The sequence below is a fragment of the Pleurodeles waltl genome, chromosome 8 (genome assembly GCF_031143425.1).
Source record: "Pleurodeles waltl isolate 20211129_DDA chromosome 8, aPleWal1.hap1.20221129, whole genome shotgun sequence".
In the NCBI taxonomy this organism is placed as follows: Eukaryota; Metazoa; Chordata; class Amphibia; order Caudata; family Salamandridae; genus Pleurodeles; species Pleurodeles waltl.
This window is the reverse complement of record NC_090447.1, coordinates 1,276,538,517-1,276,561,832: the sequence shown is the minus strand read 5'-3', so window position 1 is coordinate 1,276,561,832 and position 23,316 is coordinate 1,276,538,517. Positions and strand designations below refer to the sequence as shown.

The window sequence follows — 23,316 nt, the reverse complement described above, 5'->3', positions numbered from 1 at the left end:
GAATATTAGATGTAAACATTTAAAACTTGGATGAGTGAGCCTCTGCACTGTCAGTGACCTGGCCAGCATGAAAGTGCTGAATTTGGATCATATATTTAAGACTATTATGAACAGAGGCCCCCAAAATCCGTTTGGCCCGGGGCCCCCAAAATCTTTAAGATGTCCCTGGCTATGGAGTGATAAGAGGCACTTTTAGAGGGTGATGGTGAGGGAATCGCTGAAGAGCCCCAATAAAGACTGCTGTATCCTGGTGCATGTTAAGGTCATCATTTACTATGCCTTAAAAATGAATACAACTGAATATATAATTCAAAATGTGTTGTAGAATTCACCTTTTTTGTCATTATTTCCCATATTTGCTTTGGGGGAGAGAACCCCTCAAGCCTTATTGTGGTGGTCAGGCTCACTCGCTTGCTAAGCACCCCGGTCTGACAAAATTCGCCAGGGCTGCTTTGGGTTCCCAGTCCAGTCCTGATCTCTTCATAGCTCCAAAACGGCATCCTCAAGGATGATGCAGGACTTTGTCTTGCAGTACACAACACCTTGGAAGCGCACCTGCAAGACGCATCCTCTATGCAGGACTTCACATCGCTAGCCCTGCCCCCCTCCCCCAATCAACAGTAGCCTTGACAGCGACACAGGACTCTGCATCACAGCCCCGCAGCTGCCCTTGAACCAACATCAAGTGTTGCATCCTCGGTGAGGTATCTCACAATGCTCTGCAACTAGGATTTAAGGTACTGTGTTCAGCGGGTCTACCCTGTTTCCTGTACCTGGCCCATGCTCCATTGTGGTCAGCCTTAACTTGTGACTGTTCGGCGCAGCCAGATAACCACAGTTGGTGGTTTGTGCTTCTAAGCACTATTTTTACTTACAAATGTAAAACTGCATATATCTTTGGTTCTACTGACTGAATTTTTGTTTTGGTGCCAAATTATGTATTAAATTTCACTCTATTTTCTAAATTGGTGTGGTGTTTCCTTTGTGTTGGGTGTTCAATTTATTATTGTTTGAAGTGCTACATAAATACTTCATGCGTTGCTCATAAATTAAGCCTGATTGCTTTGTGCCAAGCTACCAGAGGTTTAAGCACTGGTTATTTTGGGGGTCGCTTGTGTTTCACCCTGACAGATTGTGGTTCCTTCTTGAATATAGTTTCACCCCCCTCAACCAGCAACCCAATTTCCTACAGGAGCCAACATCAGATTGATTTTATAATGAAGTTAGGTTTGAACTGTCTTTTTTTGGGTTAAAACACAAGTCATTAGCAACTCTTAAATTCTAAAAAGGCTACTGTCTCTCATAGGATGATGGCAGTCAAGTGTGTCAGTGTCTTTACATGATGTAGATGAGGGTGTTTAACAATTTAATCGGTATAAACTGTGAGCTAATTCCGAAATGTATTTTGTTGAAATAAACATATACCATGTAAAGTGTGTGCTGCTGCAGCAATGACCACGGCAGTTGAACTACAGAATCGCAAGGACACACGACTGGCTCACTTCTGTCCGGAACAGGCATGTCACCATTCGGGAAAAAACGCTGAATTAACAATGCACTAATTTAAAGATTACGTTCCTAATGTATTGTTTGTAAAGGGCCAAAAATATACCTGAACGTTCCAAAAAAAAAACCGGACTGACTTGGATGACTGGGTTTTTGGTGGAAAGACAGCGTTTTCTCACACGTGTCAACTGGGGCTAGGACACTTGTAAAACAAACCTGAAGGTAGTACATTAGATAATACATGATTCACCCGAAATGTTAACGTATTTAGTAATCAATGCTTGATGAATTAAGCCCTGTTTAAGCCGTGACAAATGAAGGGAAAAACAAAACAGGAGCAGGCAAAAAATAAATACCATTTTCTTTTCGTAATCTTGTTATGAACTTCTTGGGAGGTATGACTCCAACTTTTTTCTTCTGCGTTGCTATGCTGTGGAATAAATCTGCTAAACAAGTGAGAAGATTTTCTTTCTTTCTCGGTTGACTTTTGTACGCTAGAACCTTTTCTCGAAATGGACGACAAAAATAAAGTGCTTGAAGAACTGAATTGCAGTAGCATGTGTTTCCAAACTGAAAGGCAAAGGGAGAGTTGATTGAAAACAAACATTAAGTGAGTCTTTTAGTGTGATTTGTAAGTATATACTGTATTATTCTCTGAAAGAAAGACATCTAATCAAGACGGACACATCAAGCAGTTAAAGGCTGAACATTATGCATTTTGTGTAGTAAACAACTGATTTTAAATTATTATTTTTCTTTTAAGACACGAACCGAAAGGATAGCAATGAACTAATATAGCCTGTTTCGATGTTCAAAACGGTATTTTTTAATCAAAGACATAAACAAGAACACTCCTAGGAGTTACATTTCATTACCAAAGTATATGAGAACGTCAAAGCTTGGGGATCTGTCACTTGTTAATATACCAAAAATAGACAAGTTTGCGCTCTCTTCCTAATTTCTTACTCAGACAAAATTCCAAAGCAGGTAAGCAGTAGATCAACCAGTCAGTTATCATCTCAATTCTAACTTTAGAATGTGACTCTGGACTGTAGCCAGCATTATGATTTCCACATTCGTAATCAATTACTTTTTTGAGGTTGTCAAAGCCTCGTGGTGATCTACTTGTCTTCTGTTATGTATGGTCATTCAAATAACAGTTGTTACATATAATTATTCCTTAACTCCTATTGTATTGCACGTTTAGCAAAGTGTAAATCCTTAAAAACAGGCTGAAATCATGTGGATTTCACTTTTCTCTATCTTCATTAGTGTTTCTTAACATTCTGGATTAGGAAACGCCCTCAACCACATGATGTAAACAACACGGACGTTTCCCACACAAGCGTTTTTCTTGACTAAACAACACATGGCGTTTTTCTGTGCCTTAACCACGCATTGGCTGAACTACGCATATGCGTGGTTAAGGCACTGAAAAGTCCATGCTTTGTTCAGGGGAGGATGTTCTGAGGCAAGTGGGGCTTTTGGGGGGGTGTAGATTAAGGGATTGGGGTGGATTGGGTTACTGGAGCAGGCAATTTTTTTTTAAGGGGTGTGGGGGTTTGGATATATTTTTTTTAAGGGCCACGGGTAAGAGGACGCAGTGAGGTAACAGGGGCAGGAGCAGGTGTGAGGGGGTGGATTAAAGGATTGTGGCTGGGGGCGGGCTATTTTTTTTTTTTTTTTTTTTTTTAAGAGGTGAGAGGTTTGGGAATTTTTTTAAGGGCTTTTGGGTGGGGGGTTGGACTATTTTTTGGGAGGGAAGGGAATGGGGGGTTTGGGTATATATATTTTCTATTTATGGTGGGGGCCGGGGTAGTTTATTATTAAAGGGGTGGGGGAAAGTTTACCCCCTTCACTGCCAGGCCTTTTCCATATCAGGTGCCAGGCCTTTTTTTGGCTATTTTGGGCAGTTCGCGCTTAGGCCCTCATAACATTTTGTCCACATAAACTACCCACGCCAAATTTGCGTCCTTTTTTTCCCCAATATCCTAGGGATTCTAGAGGTCCCCAGAGTTTGTGGGTTACCCAGGAGGAGACCAAGAAATTAGTGAAAAGTTTGTTTTAAAAAAAAAAAAGAAAAGAAATGGGAAAAAAGGGCTGCAGATGAAGGCTTGTGGTTTTTTCCCTGAAAATAGCACCAATAAAGGGTTTGTGGTGCTAAAATGACCATCTTCCCAGCTTTCAGGAACAGGTAGACTTGAATCCGAAAACCACATTTTTCAACACAATTTTGGCATTTTACTGGGACATACCCAATTTTTACAATATTTTCTGCTTTTAGCCTCCTTTCAGTTAGTGACAGAAATGGGTGTGAAACCAATGCTGTATGCCGGAAAGCTAAACATTTCTGAAAAGTAGACAAAAGTCTGAATTCAGCAAGGGGTCATTTGTGTAGATCCTACAAGGTTTTCCTACAGAAAATAACAGCTGAAATAAAAAAAATATTGAAATTGTGGTGAGAAAACAGCCATTTTTCTCAACGTTTTGCTCTATAACTTTTTCCTGTGATGTGAGATTTTAAAATCAATATGTGTTACGTCGTGCTGGACTCTTCTGGTTGCGGGGATATATATGGCTTGTAGGTTCATGAGGAATTCTAGGTGCCCAGAGCCAATAAATGAGCTGCACCTTGAAATGGGTGTGCATTGTATATCGGGTATACAGCAATTAATTTGCTGAAATATAAAGAGTGAAAAATAGATATCACAGAAACCTTTCTATTTCCAAAATGGGTACAAGATAAGGTGTTGCGAAGCAGTGGTTATTTGCACATCTCTGAATTCCGGGGTCCCCATATTAGCATGTGAATTACAGTGCATTGCTCCAATAGACATCTTTTTTACACACTGTCTTACATTTGGAAGGAAAAAATGTAGAGAACGGCAAGGGGCAATAACACTTGTTCTTCTATTCTGTGTTCCCCTCAGTCTCCCAGTAAAAATGATACCTCACTTGTGTGGGTAGGCGTAGTGCCTACAACAAGAAACACAACATGGACACATCACATTTATACATTGAAATCTGACGTGTTTTTTGCTGTGGAATCGGGCCTCTAGCTCAGCCGGCACCTAGGGAAACCTACCAAACCTGTGCGTTTTTCAAAACTAGAGACCTAGGGGAATCCAGGATGGGGTGACTTGTGGGGCTCTCAGTAGGTTTGGTTACCCAGAATCCTTTGCAAACCTCATAATTTGGCCCAAAAAAACACTTGTGTAGTAGGTGAGCCAAGTGCCTGTGACAGGGAAGAGCCAAAAACATGTCGAAATTGAGGGGGGGGACCAAAGCGGGTTCCAAAGGGCAGTTTGGAAAAAAAAAAAAAAACATTTCTAGGCTGACAAGTGGGGCAGAATTTTTTTATCGGTATAGATGGGACAATGGTGGGTGGTAGGAATTTTGTGGATTTCTGCATGTTTTGGAAGGTTCCATCACAAAAATGGGGGAAAAAATGTGTGATTTCGGGCAAAGCTGGGCATTATGGGTAAGAAAATGGTGCGGGGTGCATGTGAAGCACACCACCCTGGACTCACCTAGATGTTTAGTTTTCAGATGTGTCTAGGTCTTGTGGACTTTCCAACATGGCAGCTTCCCAAAGTCCAAAAAGTGCAGCCCTCACCTTTTCAAGTGGGACGATTTTTAGAGTTAGACAATCTCTCATGTCCCAAAGGTAAAACCAAACCCCAAAATAATCAAACGTCCACTTGCTTGCTGTGGGCAAAGATGTTTTAGTGTGCAGGGGAGAGCTGAAGGACTGTTACCCCCCCTTCAGTTGGGGTGGGGGCCTAACCATGCCCATACTTGTTGGTAGCCACCACCCCAATCATTTCTTCTTTTTAAAATTCCCTGGCATCTAGTAGGCTTTCTGCCCCCCTTGGGAATGGATCGGGGCTAACTGCCACATCTGCCCACTGGTGGGCAGAACAAATTTGGCCCCATTTATTTGGGGTGGTGGTCGCTCTCCTTGCGTTTAAATTGGCGCAAAACAAATTATAAAATAGTAAAAATAATAAAAATAGACCCCCGAACTAGGACGTAACGGTTACGTCCTCTGCACCAGAGCGGTGCAAACGATGACGTAACCATTATGTCGTGGTCACCTGAGGGGTTAAGGAAGGGAGGGAGGAGAGAAGAGGTGGAAGGATCGCGAGAGGACGCAGTGAGGTAAGTGGGGTTGGGTTTGTCAGTAGTTTTTAGCGATGAATTGGATTTAAGGCTTAGGGTGGGTGGGGGTTGTCAGGGTACTTAGGCTTTAGTTTTTAGGGGCTGGGGTAGGGGGTTGCGGCTTTTTTTTTTTGTAGGACTTAGGGTGGATGGGGTTTGGAGTAGTTTACTTATTGGGGAAGGTTTAAGGGCTTGTCGGGGTAGTTTAGTTTTTAGGTGTGGGGGGTCGGGGTATTTTTTTAATTTTTTGGGGGGGTCATTGGGGTAGTTTACTTTTATTGGAGGGGTTAGGGTCGTTTTTTTTAGGTTTAGGTCAGATGGGGGATCGGGGTAGTCTAGGTATTTGGGGTGGGGGTAGTTTTGAGCCTCAGGTCAGGTGGGTGGGTGGTATGATAGAACCACACATGCAGTTTTGCATGCAATTTCCACACATGCCTTTACTAGGCATGCTTTTACAATGAAAATTTGTTGTAAAGGCATACGTGGAAACAACGCGGCGGTGGTGGTTCCGAGCGCGTTAAGGCATGCATGGTTCCATCATACAACCTTCTGGATTTATAGGTCTGGTTTTACAGCACATCTGTAGCTAGACATTGTGAACCCCACCCCTAAAAGAGATACAAGTGGCAGTACTGAGAAAGGAGGTTTGGTTTGGTCCTTATGTGCATCTTCTTTCTTACAGCATTTATGGTACTGTGTTTATTAAACAGTTCTACTGCAGTGCAGAGTCTGTGGATTTGCTGTCACACCAACTGAACAAATATTTTTTATTTCTTAAGATCTAACCATTGTTTTGCGGACACTGACCCAGTGTGGTAACCAAGCATTTAATAAATGGATCAGTCGTATGAGCACAACATAGTTTAGTGCTCTTCCAATTCCATTTAGGTGTGAAAATATTGAGGTACAAAACAATGTACTTGTCATCATGAATGTTTATCAGATTTTCTTAATATCGCCTGGACAATGTTATGTCTCTCAGGTCTGTCCATAAAAGCGGAAACCCCCATAATCTGCACTCTTTGCTCAAATCTGTTATTTAAATCCTATTGGTCTTTTAATCTAATGGACTTTTTCCATTTTTCCACTCTATGATTTGTTTCTATTCCTAATGACATACACTGAGTGACAACTGAAACCACCCCCACATCCCACTACTCATGTATTTCAAAGAAATGCAGTTATTTTTAATGTTTTTATTTGTAGGAGACTTCTCCTCGATAGTTTGAGTACACATCACAAGATACAGGAATGTGGTAAGAATAGCCACAGCACGACACATTCAAATGGAGGACGAGCAAATTAAGGGCTTTAGGTGCAGACTCGACCACAGAAACAATAGTGTCAATTGACGCCAAAATGGCTAATAGCTATAAATCAGGACACAAAAGCAACTTTGTGCACAGGAGTAGGCTGTTAATATCAAAAGACAAACAAGAAATTCCCCATTGGAGAAAAATCCCTCCAAAGGAAAATCTGACACGAAACCAGCTGAAAAGTTGTTCCTAGGTAGGACAGCTGGATTACATGTTTCAAATATAGCTGGATGATGAATATTCTGACTAATTCGGATGAACCTTTAAGTAGCTACAATGTATTTCCTTTTTGACAGAAAACGAATAATGAAAATTTAGCAGGAGTTCTTGAAACTATGAGGCTATAGCATTATAATTAGGTATTCTGCATAACCCTTGTTATGACTATTTCATTAACAAATACCGTCCTCTGTCTAGCCATTTCACCTTAGCTTACCCTGGGTGAAGTGACCATCAACATGATCAACAAATGTTCTACCCGCAAAGAGCTGACTGCATCCAGCTGCTTGTTCCACACACCTACATTAAACATTTCAATGACCCTCTTGCAGTCCATAGTTAGGATATTTTGCGGTATGTTCATTACAAATTCTGTGAAACGCATGAGGGAAGGCAGTATCAATGAAAAACTAAACTATGTTAATTTGATATTTAAAATGAAGCACTGCACAATTTATCAAACATTTCAATTTCAGATTATCACTGGTACCACTGCAGCAGTATTCAATAACTTTGTTACTTATTAATCAACTTCACCCTGGCGATTTGATTGGAGTGAAATGCTTTCTGATGAGTAAGTCATTTTAATAGTTAAGGTCAAAATTTGTTAGAATGGATTACAAACCACCCAGTCTCCACCATTCCACTAACAGAAGAGTGCTGGCCAATTCTGAGATACCATGGACAGGTATGCAGATGATGCTCAGCTTTAAAACTGTCAGGACTAAAAGATGGAGTTAGAGCTGCCTCTCTGAAAATGCCCTGTGGCTCTACAGTCAATGTCTAAAGAAAAAGCTCGTGAAAACAAAGCACTTACATACTCACAGGTCCATCCATCCATCCATACCTAGTTAAATGGTTTCTCAGAATGCCATTTTTCTCATTGTAGCTAAATAGTTGTGGTTCACTAAGAATTCTACGTCAGGACCGGAAATTTCGGATTCTGCATAACCATTTTTCATTTTATTCGCTCAGCATCCCATCAACTATTAATCGATCATAAAAAACGTTCTGAAACTATATATCCCATGAGTCCCAAACATGAATAACAGTCCACCAATACCAGCTTATCCTCTCCACATGTAAAACAACCCACAAGGAAAAGCACTTCCTCTTTCGTGGCTGCTGCCTACGACCATAACACCCTGAAAGAAGCTATTTTTGGCTGCTCAACAGCCAAATAACTGTTTTCCTATACAGGCGTTTTACAGTGAGATGTGTGCTTAATTATTGGTGCTTTTCTGTCAAGGTTATATGGCTAACGCTTTGCCCTGGGGAGTGGTGCAGTTTCAATTGCTTAGCTTTTTCCCACCATCTGCATGGAAGCAGAAATTGCAGACAAATAACCTTTGAGAGTGCCCATAGCAGAACCTTGTTAGGCCAAAGAAAGTATAATCAGAACATAAGGGAGAGAGGTAGAAAGGGATCAACAGAATTCTTTGTGCACCATGTCACAAATAAGTTTCCAACAGGCATATACCGTTTTGATGGAGGGAAGTCTGGTTGCCAAGATAACGTTACAGACTTTGAACGGAAGGTCAAAAGCTGGCAACTGTAAATCTCCACGCAAGAAGGCGAAGAGTGGACAGGTTCGGGTGCAGAACCCTTCCCTGCTGCTGCGACAAAAGATCCTCCTGAAGGGGAAAGTCTGATCGGAGGATCGATGGACACTCAGGATACCCGACTCTCCTTGCCCAGTCCTGAATCACAAAGATTACTTGGGCCTGGTCGTTCTTGATCTTCTTTTGAACTCTGAGCAGAAGTGGTATGGTCTAAAAGGTGTACAGGAGGCCTGAATTAAACCCAAAATTAAGAGTCTCAGAGTGATTGCTGTCTTGGAAACTCCCACATGCAATACTGCTGACATTGCATGTTCTCTGTGGAGATCTAGCCAAGGCTCTCCCCATTGCTGAAAGAGACCTTTCTGGACAAACATCAGTGTATGGCCAGATTATACTAAATACAGGACCCAATGGTTTGTTGTGATAGTAGTCCATTCTCTGTAGCAGACAGAGATATTCCCTACCAATAGACAATAGTGTATCAACAGTGGGATAAAGGCTGTGACAGAAGCCTGAAAATGAAAATGTCACTTACCCAGTGTACATCTGTTCGTGGCATCAGTCGCAGTAGATTCGCATGTTCTGCAATAGCTCGCCATCTGGTGTTGGGCCGGAGTGTTACAAGTTGTTTTTCTTCGAAGAAGTCTTTCGAGTCACGGGACCGAGTGACTCCTCCTTTTGTCTCCATTGCGCATGGGCGTCGACTCCATCCTCGATTGTTTTTCCCCGCAGAGGGTGAGGTAGGAGTTGAATTGTAGTAATAGTGCCCATGCAATGGAGTGACTAAGTATGCACTTATTTAAGGTTGAGATGATACATATATAAATAATTGAAGGTAACTTCCAAACTGCTACAGGCTCCCGGGGAGGCGGGTGGGCACATGCGAATCTACTGCGACTGATGCCACGAACAGATGTACACTGGGTAAGTGACATTTTCAGTTCGATGGCATCTGTCGCTGTAGATACGCATGTTCTGCAATAGACTAGTAAGCAGTTATTTCCCCAAAAGCGGTGGATCAGCCTGTAGGAGTGGAAGTAGTCTGAAATAATGTCCTTAATACAGCTTGACCTACTGTGGCTTGTTGTGCGGATAACACGTCTACACAGTAGTGCTTGGTGAATGTGTGAGGCGTAGACCATGTGGCTGCCTTACATATTTCTTGCATTGGGATGTTTCCTAGAAAGGCCATGGTAGCACCTTTTTTTCTGGTTGAGTGTGCCCTTGGTGTAATGGGCAGCTGTCGTTTAGCTTTAAGGTAGCAGATTTGGATGCATTTAACTATCCATCTGGCTATACCTTGTTTTGAAATTGGGTTTCCTGCATGAGGTTTTTGAAATGCAATAAAGAGTTGTTTAGTCTTTCTGATGTTCTTTGTTCTGTCAATGTAATACATTAATGCTCTTTTGACATCTAATGTATGTAGTGCCCTTTCAGCTACGGTATCTGGCTGTGGAAAGAACACCGGAAGTTCCACTGTTTGATTTAGATGGAACGGTGAAATAACCTTTGGCAAAAATTTAGGATTGGTCCTTAGGACGACTTTATTTTTGTGTAGTTGTATAAAAGGTTCCTGTATAGTAAACGCCTGAATCTCGCTTACTCTTCTCAGGGAAGTAATGGCGATGAGAAATGCCACCTTCCAGGTTAGGAACTGTATGTCGCAGGAGTGCATGGGTTCAAAAGGTGGACCCATAAGTCTAGTTAGGACAACATTTAGGTTCCATGAAGGAACAGGTAGTGTTCTTGGTGGTATAATTCTCCTAAGGCCCTCCATGAATGCTTTAATGACTGGTATTTTATATAGGGAAGTTGAATAGGTAGTCTGCAGGTATGCAGATATTGCTGCAAGGTGAATCTTAATGGAAGAGAAAGCTAGGTTAGATTTTTGTAAGTGAAGCAAGTAACCCACTACATGTTCTGGAGTTGTGTGTAATGGTTGTATTTGATTAATATGGCAGTAGCAAACAAACCTCTTCCATTTACTTGCATAGCAGTGCCTGGTGGATGGCCTTCTTGCTTGTTTTATGACTTCCATACATTCTTGGGTAAGTTGTAAGTGCCCGAATTCTAGGATTTCAGGAGCCAGATTGCTAGATTCAGCGATGCTGGATCTGGGTGTCTGATCTTTTGGTTGTGCTGTGTCAACAGATCTGGCCTGTTGGGCAATTTGATGCAGGGTACCACTGATAGGTCTAGCAGCGTTGTGTACCAGGGTTGCCTTGCCCAAGTTGGTGCTATCAATATGAGTTTGAGTTTGCTTTGACTGAGTTTGTTTACCAGGTAAGGAAGGAGAGGGAGAGGAGGAAAAGCGTAAGCAAATATCCCTGACCAGTTCATCCATAGGGCATTGCCTTGGGATTGTTTGTGTGGGTATCTGGATGCGAAGTTTTGGCATTTTGCGTTCTCCCTTGTCGCAAACAAGTCTATCTGAGGTGTTCCCCAGAGTTTGAAATAAGTGTTCAGTATTTGGGGGTGAATTTCCCATTCGTGGACCTGTTGGTGATCTCGAGAGAGATTGTCTGCGAGTTGATTTTGTATCCCTGGTATAAACTGTGCAATTAGGCGAATTTGGTTGTGAATTGCCCAATGCCAAATTTTTTGTGCTAACATGCTTAACTGCGTGGAGTGCGTCCCTCCCTGCTTGTTTAGATAATACATTGTTGTCATGTTGTCTGTTTTGACGAGAATGTATTTGTGAACTATTATTGGTTGGAAAGCTTTTAGTGCTTGAAAAACTGCAAGAAGTTCTAGGTGATTGATATGCAGTTTTGTTTGATGTACGTTCCATTGTCCTTGTATGCTGTGTTGATCGAGGTGTGCTCCCCACCCTGTCATGGAAGCATCTGTTGTTATTACGTATTGTGGCACTGGGTCTTGAAAAGGCCGCCCCTTGTTTAAATTTATGTTGTTCCACCACAGAAGCGAGAGGTAAGTTTGGCGGTCTATTAACACCAGATCTAGAAGGTGACCCTGTGCTTGAGACCACTGTGATGCTAGGCATTGTTGTAAGGGCCTCATGTGCAGTCTTGCGTTTGGGACAATGGCTATGCATGATGACATCATGCCTAGGAGTTGTAATACCATCTTTGCTTGTATCTTTTGTGTTGGATACATGCGTTGTATGATGGTGTTGAAATTTTGAATTCTTTGTGGACTTGGAGTGGCTACTCCCTTTGATGTGTCTATTATGGCTCCCAGGTATTGTTGTACCTTGCGTGGCCGAATCTTGGATTTTGTGAAATTGACGGTGAACCCTAGTTTGAAGAGGGTTTGTATGATATGATTTGTGTGATTTGAGCACTCTATTAACGAATGGGCCTTGATTAGCCAGTCGTCTAGATATGGGAACACATGTATTTGCTGCCTTCTGATGTGTGCAGCGACTACCGCTAGACATTTGGTAAAGACTCTTGGTGCGGTTGTTAATCCGAAAGGCAGTACCTTGAATTGGTAATGTATTCCTTTGAATACAAACCTTAGGTATTTCCTGTGCGATGGGTGAATTGGTATATGGAAATAAGCATCCTTGAGGTCTAAAGTTGCCATGTAGTCGTGCAGCTTTAGCAATGGCAATACTTCTTGTAGTGTGACCATGTGGAAGTGGTCTGATTTGATGAAAGTGTTGACTACTCTGAGGTCTAGGATTGGTCTCAGTGTTTTGTCCTTCTTTGGTATCAGAAAGTACAGTGAGTAAACTCCTGTGTTTATTTGTGTGTTTGGCACTAATTCGATTGCATTCTTTTGCAATAGTGCCTGCACTTCTATCTCTAGGAGATTGGAATGGTGTGTTGTTAAATTTTGTGCTTTTGGTGGTATGTTTGGAGGGAACTGTAGAAATTCTATGCAGTAACCATGTTGGATAATTGCTAGAACCCAAGTGTCTGTAGTGATTTTCTCCCATGCTCTGTAATAATGACCTATTCGTCCCCCCACTGGTGTTGTGTGGAGGGGGTGAGTGACATGTGAGTCACTGTTTAGTAGTAGGGGTTTTGGGGCTTTGGAATCTTCCTCTATTTCTAGGGAATTGCCCTCCTCTATATTGTCCCCGAAAACCTCCTCTATACTGTCCTTGGTAACTGGACGGTGTGGCTTGTGAGGTGCTGGCTTGTGTGCTTTGACCCCGAAACCCCCCTCGAAAGGGCGGTTTACGGAATGAGCTGTAATTCCCTCTGCTCTGCGGGGAGTAGAGTGCGCCCATGGCTTTGGCAGTGTCCGTATCTTTTTTGAGTTTCTCAATCGCTGTGTCCACTTCTGGACCGAACAGTTCTTTTTCATTAAAAGGCATATTGAGAACTGCTTGTTGAATCTCTGGTTTAAATCCAGACGTTCGGAGCCATGCATGCCTTCTGATAGTTACAGATGTATTAATTGTCCGTGCAGCTGTATCTGCAGCGTCCATGGAGGAGCGGATCTGGTTGTTGGAGATGGCCTGTCCCTCCTCAACCACTTGTTTTGCCCTATTTTGGAAGTCTTTGGGCAGATGTTCAATGAGATGTTGCATCTCGTCCCAGTGGGCTCTGTCATAGCGCGCAAGTAGTGCCTGGGAGTTCGCGATGCGCCACTGGTTTGCAGCTTGTGCTGCGACTCTTTTACCAGCTGCATCAAACTTGCGGCTTTCTTTATCTGGGGGTGGTGCATCTCCAGATGTGTGAGAGTTGGCCCTTTTCCTAGCTGCTCCTACAACAACAGAGTCTGGTGGCAGCTGTGTTGTGATGAAAGCCGGGTCTGTAGGAGGCGGCTTATACTTTTTTTCCACCCTTGGTGTGATTGCCCTACTTTTGACCGGGTCCTTAAATATGTCTTTTGCGTGCCGGAGCATACCAGGGAGCATAGGCAGGCTTTGGTAGGAGCTGTGGGTGGAGGAGAGTGTGTTGAACAGGAAATCATCCTCGACCTGTTCTGAGTGGAGGCTTACGTTGTGAAATTGTGCTGCTCTAGCCACCACCTGAGAGTACGCGGTGCTGTCTTCTGGTGGAGATGGTTTTGTAGGGTATGCCTCTGGGCTGTTATCTGACACTGGGGCGTCGTATAGGTCCCATGCGTCCTGGTCTTGGTCACCCTGGCTCATGGTGGTGTGAGCTGGGGAGTGTGATGGCGTTTGTGCTGGTGAAACGTTAATCACGGGCGGAGGAGAGGGTGGTGGTGTAACTCTTTTCACCACTTTTGGTTGTGGTGCTTGTTCCGTCTGGAACTCCAACCTTCTCTTTCTCCTAATGGGGGGAAGGGTGCTTATTTTTCCTGTCCCCTGCTGAATGAAGATACGCTTTTGCGTATGGTCCGCATCCGTTGCTTGTAGCTCTTCCTCAAACCTATGCTTCTGCATTTGGGAGGTTAGCGAGTGCTCTTCTGTATAAGAGCCTGAAGCTGGGTCGCTTGCAGTTTGTTTCGGCGTCGAAACTGTGTTTGCGTGTTTTTTCGGCTCCGAGGTGACTTTTTTCCTTTTCGGGGCCGAAACCTCTCGGCGTCGATCTGTTTCGGTGCCGCTGTCTCGGCGTCGAGCCGTGTCCACACCGGCATCTCGGTGTCGAGGCTTGTCTCCAGCACTTTCTCGGTCCCGAGAAGGCTGCGTGCCGGTGTCTCGACCGGAGTCGGACGATCTCGGCACTGTTTGGGCCTTTTTCGGTGCTGACGGTCGGTCACCGATTTTATGGGTTAAGCCATGGCCTGATGGCAGTGGCGTCCCCTGGGCCTTGTAAATGTTTCTTTGTGTGGTTTTCGACGTCTTACTCACGGTTTGTGTATCGTCGAATCCTTCGGAGTCTGAGTCTTGGATCGAGAAGGTACCTTCCTCTTCCTGTTCCTCGAACTCCCGTCGGGCTGTCGGTGCGGACGCCATTTGAAGTCTTCTGGCTCGACGGTCTCGGAGTGTTTTTCTGGACCGGAACGCACGACAGGCCTCGCAGGTGTCTTCGCTGTGCTCAGGTGACAGGCACAGGTTGCAGACCAAGTGTTGGTCTGTGTAGGGGTATTTATTGTGGCATTTGGGGCAGAAACGGAACGGGGTCCGTTCCATCGGCGTTCTTCAGCACGCGGTCGGGCCGACCAGGCCCCGACGGAGGATCGAAAAATTACCCCGAAGGGCACCGGAGCTCTTCGATCTTCGATGCGGTGTTGAATGTAGGTATGCCGATCCCGAACGCAACAATACCGACGAAAATCTTCCGAAATTAACTATTTTTTCTGTTCCGAAACTCGGAGCGACAGGAACACGTCCGAACCCGATGGCGGAAAAAAAACAATCGAGGATGGAGTCGACGCCCATGCGCAATGGAGACAAAAGGAGGAGTCACTCGGTCCCGTGACTCGAAAGACTTCTTCGAAGAAAAACAACTTGTAACACTCCGGCCCAACACCAGATGGCGAGCTATTGCAGAACATGCGTATCTACAGCGACAGATGCCATCGAACCTGTCATTACCATGTAGAGACATCTTGTGTCCCTGTCTGATTGCCAGCCTTCCGGCATGGTGCTCTGTACAGTTGCTGGGAATACCTGTGGCAGTAGTAGTCATGATGCAGCTGGTATGGTAGTTATCTGTAGGATTGATCTTCCCTTTTGTACCAAGACAGGCCTTTTCCTTTAGTGCTATGAAATGCCCGCAATCGCCTCTACTGAAGAATTCCAAGTGACCCTGCAGTGCCTGTGTCTGTTTTAAATGATCCAAGTGTCTCATCTACATGCCTTCCGAACAATGATTCTCTGTTGAAGGGCACATCAAGAATTCTATTCTGCACTTTCAGTCTAAATGAAGTGGAAGGAAGCCAGTCTTGCCTGTACAATACCTGCACCGTCTAAATACCTGAAACCATTTATAGGATGAGATGTGGCCTAGCGGCTCAGGCTGCTGACTTAATTCTGGCGACCCTAGTTTGAATCCTGGCCTAGATGCTAGAATCAGCATTGTGTGATTCTCGGAAAATCCTTTAATCTATCAGTGACTACATGTGTGCTAAATGTGTTTGGGTAATCCTCAATTGATGTACAAAATCCTGTACATCACCTCCCAACCTCTTATGTAATGTACAGTGCTCTATTGCTTCACAGGTTGGTTAGTGTTAGATAGATATCAATACATACAATGTATGGAGACTGCATCCACTGCCAAGTCTTTGATCGCTGAAGACGGCCTCTCACTATCATGCATGATTGCTTTTGCATCTCATCTCTCGTCAAAAAGCAAATCTAGGTAAGGGCAAATTCCTTGTCCTCATTAAATCACAAGTGAATTGGCTGCTCTGATAGAAGTTGCAGCCATGGCAGAAAACCTCTTTCCTATGTTGTGCAGTTTCTTCCCTATTTTTCATGCAGAGCAGCACATGATGTCAGCTACTTGGATATCTTTTGTGCTGCCTGCATTACAAAAGCGTCTGTCCATGGGTGTCCTATGACATGCCAGGTGTTCTCTAGCAGACTATTTTTTGTCACGCTGAGGTATGAAAGCTGCCAAAGTCTGTGAGGAAATGCCCTTTTTGCATGGCCACCCTGCTGTCCAGTGCTCAGTGTAAGTGCTCTCACCACCTAAAACATGTAAATATTGGCTAATACCCGAGTGCCATAGTTAACTCTCCTGTAAAGTCATAGTATATGGTGTAGTAACTATTATGTCACTATTATGGCACTATTATGGCTTCAAGCCTACCATTGTAGCCTGGCTGCTGTAGTCTTAACATGCAGCCTAACCTGTCAAAAATAACCATTTGACAGGAGACAAACCTTCCTTTTTAATACTAAAGGGTCACCCTATGTAGGACATGTAACCCACAAGATAGGGTGCATGGTATTTAAAAGTGGGACATGAATACATTTAATGTTACAATGTCCCTGTAGCGACACGCCTTCAAAAGCTTTTTTCTCTGCAGAAGGCTCTCACTGTGCTATAAGAAAAATAAAGAAGAGATTAAAATATTAAGCTTGGGACCAGCAAGAAAACTGATTTAACCACTATTTGTAATAAATATGCAGTTCAATAACGAAGTCTGGCTTGTAATAAATATTTTAGAGAAGTAAGTTTTAGAAATTGCATTAGCCTGACAGCAGCTGCCCAGCCAGTGCTTGGCCTTAATGTAGTGTGAAAACCGCTTCCTAGAGCAGAACAATGACCTGGGTCTAGGGAGGTGTTTTTCTCCTACTTGCAGGAAGATCAGTTAGGGTGCACCCAGGAAGGAAGATGCTATTTACCCAGTAGACATCTGTTCATCACATGTAGCGCTGTAGAGTCACATACTCTGAGTACTCTTGCCATCTGGTGTTGAGCTTGGATGTTTGCAATTTGTTATTCTATGAAGATGTCTTTAGAGAAACAAGGTATATAGAGACTTCTCTCTTAGCTAGCAACGCGGATGGCCACAGACTCCATGTTGCATTGTTTTACACACGCAGGTGAGAGCAGCATAGAGAGATAAGTAGACAGAGTGTGGTGCACATGTGTATTGTGAAGAGAGCCTAACTTGTAAAGAGAATAAATCGGTGATCAGAGCCACATGCTTGCGGGAGGAGGGTGGGCGTATATGTACCTACACCACTATACACTAAAAACAGATGCTTACAAGGTAAATAAAAAAGTTTTGTTCATAGCATTTGCTGCTGTAGATACACATACTCCGCAAAGACTACAGAACAGTACCTTTCTACAAGTAGTGGCTAGTGAGTGAATGATGCACATGTCTGAAACAAGGTGCTTAAGATCGACTGGCCAACCATCACCTGGTGATGTCCACATTATAGTATTTGCTTAATGGGTGTGGGGCTGACCAGATGGCTCATTCACATATGTCAGTCAGGGGAATGTGTACTAGGAAGGTCATACTTGCTGCCTTCTGTGAAGAGTGTATCCTGAGTGCAAAGTGGGTGGATCTTTTAACCTTGTGATATCACGTTTGAATGCACTTAACTATCCATCTGACAATAACTGCTTTGGATATAGGCTGACCCTTAAGGCTTTGTGAAGGCTACAATCAGTTGGTCTGGCCTATGGAAGGGCTTAGCCCTGTCAATATAATACATGAAAGCACGCTTAACAACCAAAGTGTGTAGGGCTCTCTCTGCTCTCGAGTCCGGTTGGGGACAGCTGACCGAGTTCAATTGTTTGGTTAAGGTGGAAGGGGGCAGCCACTTGAAGCAGAAACTTGGGGCTGGTTCTGAGTACTATTATGTCCTTAGAAACCTGAATTAAAGGTTCCTGTAGTTTGAGGGCTTGCAATTCACTAATGTTAAGTTATTGCAACAAGAAAGGCCACTTTTCATGCAAAGCACTGGAGAGAGCAAGTGTGTAAGTATTTGAAAGGAGCCCCCACGAGTGTGCTGAGGAGTATACTGAAATCTCACACTGCAGCGGGGGAAACCCTGAAGAGATGACCCTTTTAAACCCACCACGAAGGTCTTAACTATTGTTATGCTGAAAAGGGAAGAGTGTTCCCTGTTATGCATGTAAGTTCTTATGGATGTTAAGTGAAGCTTTATGGAAGTACAGGCCAAGCCAGACTTCTGTAGATGGATTAAGTTAGTATATGATATCCTAGACACCAGGTTTTAAGGGGTGCAGGTGTTGAGGAATGCAGTAGTTGACAAACCTCTCCCACTTGACTGCATAACATGCCCTTGCGGTTGGTCTTCAGAACTCCTATAAGATGTTCATGCATTCTTGCAGGAGACATAGGTAACCAAACTCAAGGACCCCAGGTGCTAGATTACTAGATTGAGTTGCTTGGGGTCTGGATGCCAGATCAGGTCTTGGCTCCTGAGGAGACGGTCCAGCCTGTAGGGGACCTTCTTGTGGGGGACTGACCAGCATTGTGAGGAGTGCTGAATATGATGGCTGTGTGGCTGAGTTGTGGGCTACAAGGATGAGAGCCTGAGGCGTCTGCCATATTTTCCGCACCACAAATAGAAGGAGTGGGTGAGGTGTAAAAACACTATCAACTATATCCCTTACCAGTTCATCCATAGTGCACTGCCCAGGGACTGTGGATATCTGGATGTGAAACTTGAGCATTTTGCGTTTTGAGGGTGGCAAACATCCATTTGCAAGGTGCACCAGTGCTGGAAGTAGCAGAGGAGAACCTGTGGATGGAGTTTCCACTCATGGAATTCTTGGTACATCCTACTGAGCAACTCCACAAGGTCATTGTCCACTCACAGAAAGTACTCCGCCATAAAGTTAAAGCAATGGTGAAGAGCCAAATGGTCTGAGCTAACAGGAAAGGGACACAGAATGAGTGCCACCTTGCTTGTACATGAAAGTATGCTGCCCCGTCCTAACTAGTTCCAGTTTGTTTCGTATGAGTGGAAGGCTTTGAGTGCAAGATGGTTTGCTAGGAGCTTGAGGTAGATGGTGTCATGCCCCTGTTGATGCAGGGTCCACACTCCCTGTACTGCACTACAGTATGATTAAGATGTGCTCCCAAACGGACCTGAGAAGTGTATGTGGTAGTTGTGACTTACGGGATGGGGTCTAGAAAAGGCCTGCCCTGCGACAGGTTGTTGCTGTTCCAGCATTGCAGAAAGCGATGTACACATGCTTTTATTGAAACTATATCCTGCAATGGACCGTCACCTTGTGACCACTGTGCAGATAGGCAGTGTTGTAACAGGTGCCTGTGTTGCCAAGCTTGGGGCAGTATGTGGATGCATGATGCCATTATGCAGAGAAGGCACTTAACAGTTCTATCTGTGAAATAATTTTGCTGAAAAAGAGGAACCAGTTGCTGGGATAGGCCTTGCCTGTGAATGAGTTTAGAATTCACCCAGGGAAGGGTTGTATCTGCAAGGGTGAGGGTTTGTGCTATGGATCCTTTTGAAAGAGCACTTGGACCTCTTCACCAAGGAGGCCGAGATGCTCTCTGCTGAGGCTGGCTGGGTTTGCAGGATGAGATGTTGGGAGGTGGTGTAATGTTCTAGGCAGTAGCCGTGGTGAACAATTGCTAAGACCCATTTGTCAGATTTGATTTCTTGTCAGCATGGGAGAAAACACAGTAGTCGCCAACTGACAAATGTAGTGTGGTGGGTGGAGATACTCGTTCTTGCAGAGGACGTGAAATCCACCTTGTGAAAAGTGGAACCCCTCTGCATAGCCTTATAGTAAGTAGGTGATTCATCTGGGGGTGACAGCCTAATGGATAGTGATTCATGTCTGAATCCCCTGAATGGCCTAACATCATAGTCACCCAATAGGTCATCAGTGGTCACCATGTCAAATGGTATGTCATCGTGGTCAACAGGATAAAGGAGGATGCCCTGTCCATAAGAGCAGGGGAACCCTCTGAGGAGTATGAAGATGAGACTGGGTTAGTGCCCCTGTCCTTATGTTTCTTACGTTTAGGAACAGTGGAAGGCTCCAAGGCAAATTCCTCTTCAAAAGCAGGCTTTCGCTGCTGATGCAAAGTCTCTACCGGCATGAGGGGTGGTATTGCAGAGATGTTACCAGTGTGAGGATGGATAATGAGATTTTCTTTCTTGCATCCAGTTCCTCCTAAAGATGCTGAAGGATCTGCTTCTCCGAGACATCTGAGCTCTCTAGACAGGGCTTATTTGGCACTGGTGGATTGGGTGCCGACGTGGCCCTCTGATCTGACAATGTCACTGACCTCAATGCCTTAGGGGCAGAGGAGATATCTGGAACCGGAAGTGGTTTGAGCGCCGATGGCAGCTTCAAAGAAGAGGCTGGCTTTGGTGCTGGTGCCAATGTGGAATCGCATTTCGGTTCTTCACCAACTTGGGCCTAATGGGTCCTGTGATACACAATGACAATGGGGCCTATCTCTGTGGGACAATGTACAACTAACACAAACTATGCTTACTGATATGTTTCTGATATTGCCTGAAACACACTATATTGCAAGGCTTGCCATTAGAACAGCCACCATGTAATATCATTGTCATTGCATGCTAGCTGAAGCAGTCTTCCTTCTTGAAGATACCATTTGTGTACGTGCTGTTCTCAGTTCTGTCATAAAATGTATCACGCAATATTAGACACGTAGGACATATTAGGTAACTTCCTTGTCTGTGCTTCAATTTACTAAATATGGTGCGTTATGAAGAATTGACTGTAGCACCTTTAGCAATAGTGAAGAATTGATCATACGTCAATGTCAAGGACCAATGAAATGCTCAATTCTGTTTGTGGTTTGATATTATAAAAGATCATGTATTACTTCCTTATTCAGACTGTTCGGGCTACATTTATGCTGCTCAGTCTCCATGTACATGCATTTGTTGTTTCTAAATAAACCTTTTTGTCAACCAGGAAGAGCTGGCTAACGGTTGTTTGTATCCTGAGATGGGTATCTAAAATTCAGCTTCTACACCAAGAGGATCTTCGGCCTATGGTGGACCATTGGGCTTGATAAGGTATGGGCATGAACAAGGGGGAAAGGCATCGGCTACGACAGAGTCCCAGGAGGCCGTGGGGCCCCAGAGGGCTGAGTCTTTTTTGAAGGCCTTGACGCCTAATCATATGGGGGCAATGCTCTGTCTTAACTTGAAGTCTTTTGGGAGAGTTAGTGTATAATCCTGCTGCACCGTGCCAAGGTCTTCAATCGAAGTATGGTAAGTATGGTTTTGCCGGGAGCCTTCTGGTCTTTGTGCTCCAATTCAAAGCCAGGGTATGGTGACAGTGGACTGGAATGCAACAAGGGGTCATCCTTTTTGCCTTCTACAACATTAGGGGAAAGCTGCTCCGTGAGGATGTTGTAGTGCACCCACCATCTCTCCCGCCAATATTAATGAGTTTTCCTCTAATAGAAGATCAGGCAGGCAATGCACATGGGTTTGTTGTGCTCAAGAGACAAGAAAAAGTTACACACCTGGCGGCAGCGGGTCCAAGGGAACCTACCTAGTGTGACACTGGGGACAGTTTTGAAATGGCATCCATTCCATGACCATGTGTACATTCTTCACTGAAAGGTCATCAAGAGTAGAATAAGAGGAGCAGAAGGCCCTAGAGTGGGCCCTAAGCCCTAGTGTGCAACTTGATGTAGATTGGTCTCTTAAAGAGGACAGTATGAGGAAAGGCAACAAAATTCATTTCCAGATATTGGAGTCAAGAGTAGGCCGGCTTACCCCGAACTGGAGAAAATAAATTGTGTTAAACTCAGAGCCTCAGCTGTGCACATCCGAACTGAATGGTGGGAAAAAAACAATCTAGCATTGCTGGTGCCCAGGCGCTTTGCCTTTTAAGAGAGGAGTCACTATATACCTCTGCACTCAGAAGACTTCTTCAAAGAAAAACAACTTGCAAACATCTGAGGCCCAACACTGGTTGGCACGAGTATGCAGAAAATTCAATCCACAGCAACAGATTGCTACGGACCTTCATTAACTTGTAAAGAGCCTATCCATTCACAAATAAATGTAAAGTGAGATCTGGGGAAGGCAAACCTTTGTTCCCCAAACCCTGAGGAAAAACACTATCCCAGAACCAGTTTTGAGTGACCTCAAAGGAGGGGGCTACTCATTTCCATGGACACAACTCTAGACGGGCACCCACGCTCTGCAAGGCTCTTAGATTTTAGGAGTAATATGCACTGTAGGACGGTCTGCAGTGGGACAAATAAAAACTGTTGAAAGAGAGGGTAGGGTCGCCCCTTGGACATTTTACCCCATTGATTAGGGAGTAGCGAGAAGTCACCACTGCCAGCCATAAATCTAGCACCTCTAAAGTACCCCCTCGAAACACTTTCTAGACCTTTGGAAGAACAGTAAAAGTACTATGCCTGCTATTTGAGACCTGTGATGAACCTGCTTCCACTTGTAACCAGGACAAAGAAGGGGATTCCAGGGATCAGTTGGATGACCTTGTGTTTGGCTACATGAACATATGCTGCAAGAGAAGTTTTACCTGCTGTGCTCCGACTGACATGTTGCAAAAAGACCTGACTAGACCCTGCTATTGGACTCTGTTGGAGTGAGTCCTGGGCCCTATGTGATATCCCCGGGCTCTGGGCCCCTTGAGTGTGTCTATGCAGGCATCTCCTACAATCTCTGAAAAGCTGTGAGAATTAGACAAGATGTGCAAGTTACTTACCTTCGGTAACAATATATCTGGTAGAGATATATTCTAGTTGCAGATTCCTTACCTTAGAATTTTCCCCCAGGCGTCAGACTGGACCCGGAGTTTTTTTCTTCCAGCAATACCCTTACGTGTCTGTAGGTGGCGTTGGTCGACTCCATGGGCGTCGTAGTAGCCTTTATGATGTCTGGAGTAGTACAGACGCCGCCTCAGCGCAGTGACGTCAGTTTAACAACTTTCCACGCCAAAGCGCAGAGCCGCTAAGAACACTGAGATTGGTGCACCAAAGCTAAGGACCTGAAGAGGGAATCCCTGTACCTAGAAATCAGTTCGCAAGCGGGGAGGATGGGTGGGTTGGTAAGGAATCTGCAAATAGAATATGCCTCTATCAGGTATTTCGTTACCGAAGGTAAGTAACTTGTACATCTGATAGAGACTTCTAGTTGCAGATTCCTCAACTTAGAATGGATACCCAAGCTTGGAGGTGGGCTGCGAACCAAGATCATACTAGAAAGTCCTGCAGGACCGAAAAACCAAAGT

General features: G+C 44.2%; 1 protein-coding gene across 2 annotated transcripts in view; it reads right to left on the bottom strand.

Annotated features, from left to right (window-relative positions):
• USP12 (ubiquitin specific peptidase 12) overlaps positions 1–23,316 on the bottom strand; it is a 438,367-nt gene that overhangs the window by 250,316 nt on the left and 164,735 nt on the right. For both annotated transcript variants that reach the window (XM_069202221.1, XM_069202220.1), the window contains exon 3: positions 1,863–2,076. In XM_069202221.1, the coding sequence (XP_069058322.1) occupies positions 1,863–2,076 (214 nt within the window). The remainder of the gene's footprint in view (positions 1–1,862; positions 2,077–23,316) is intronic.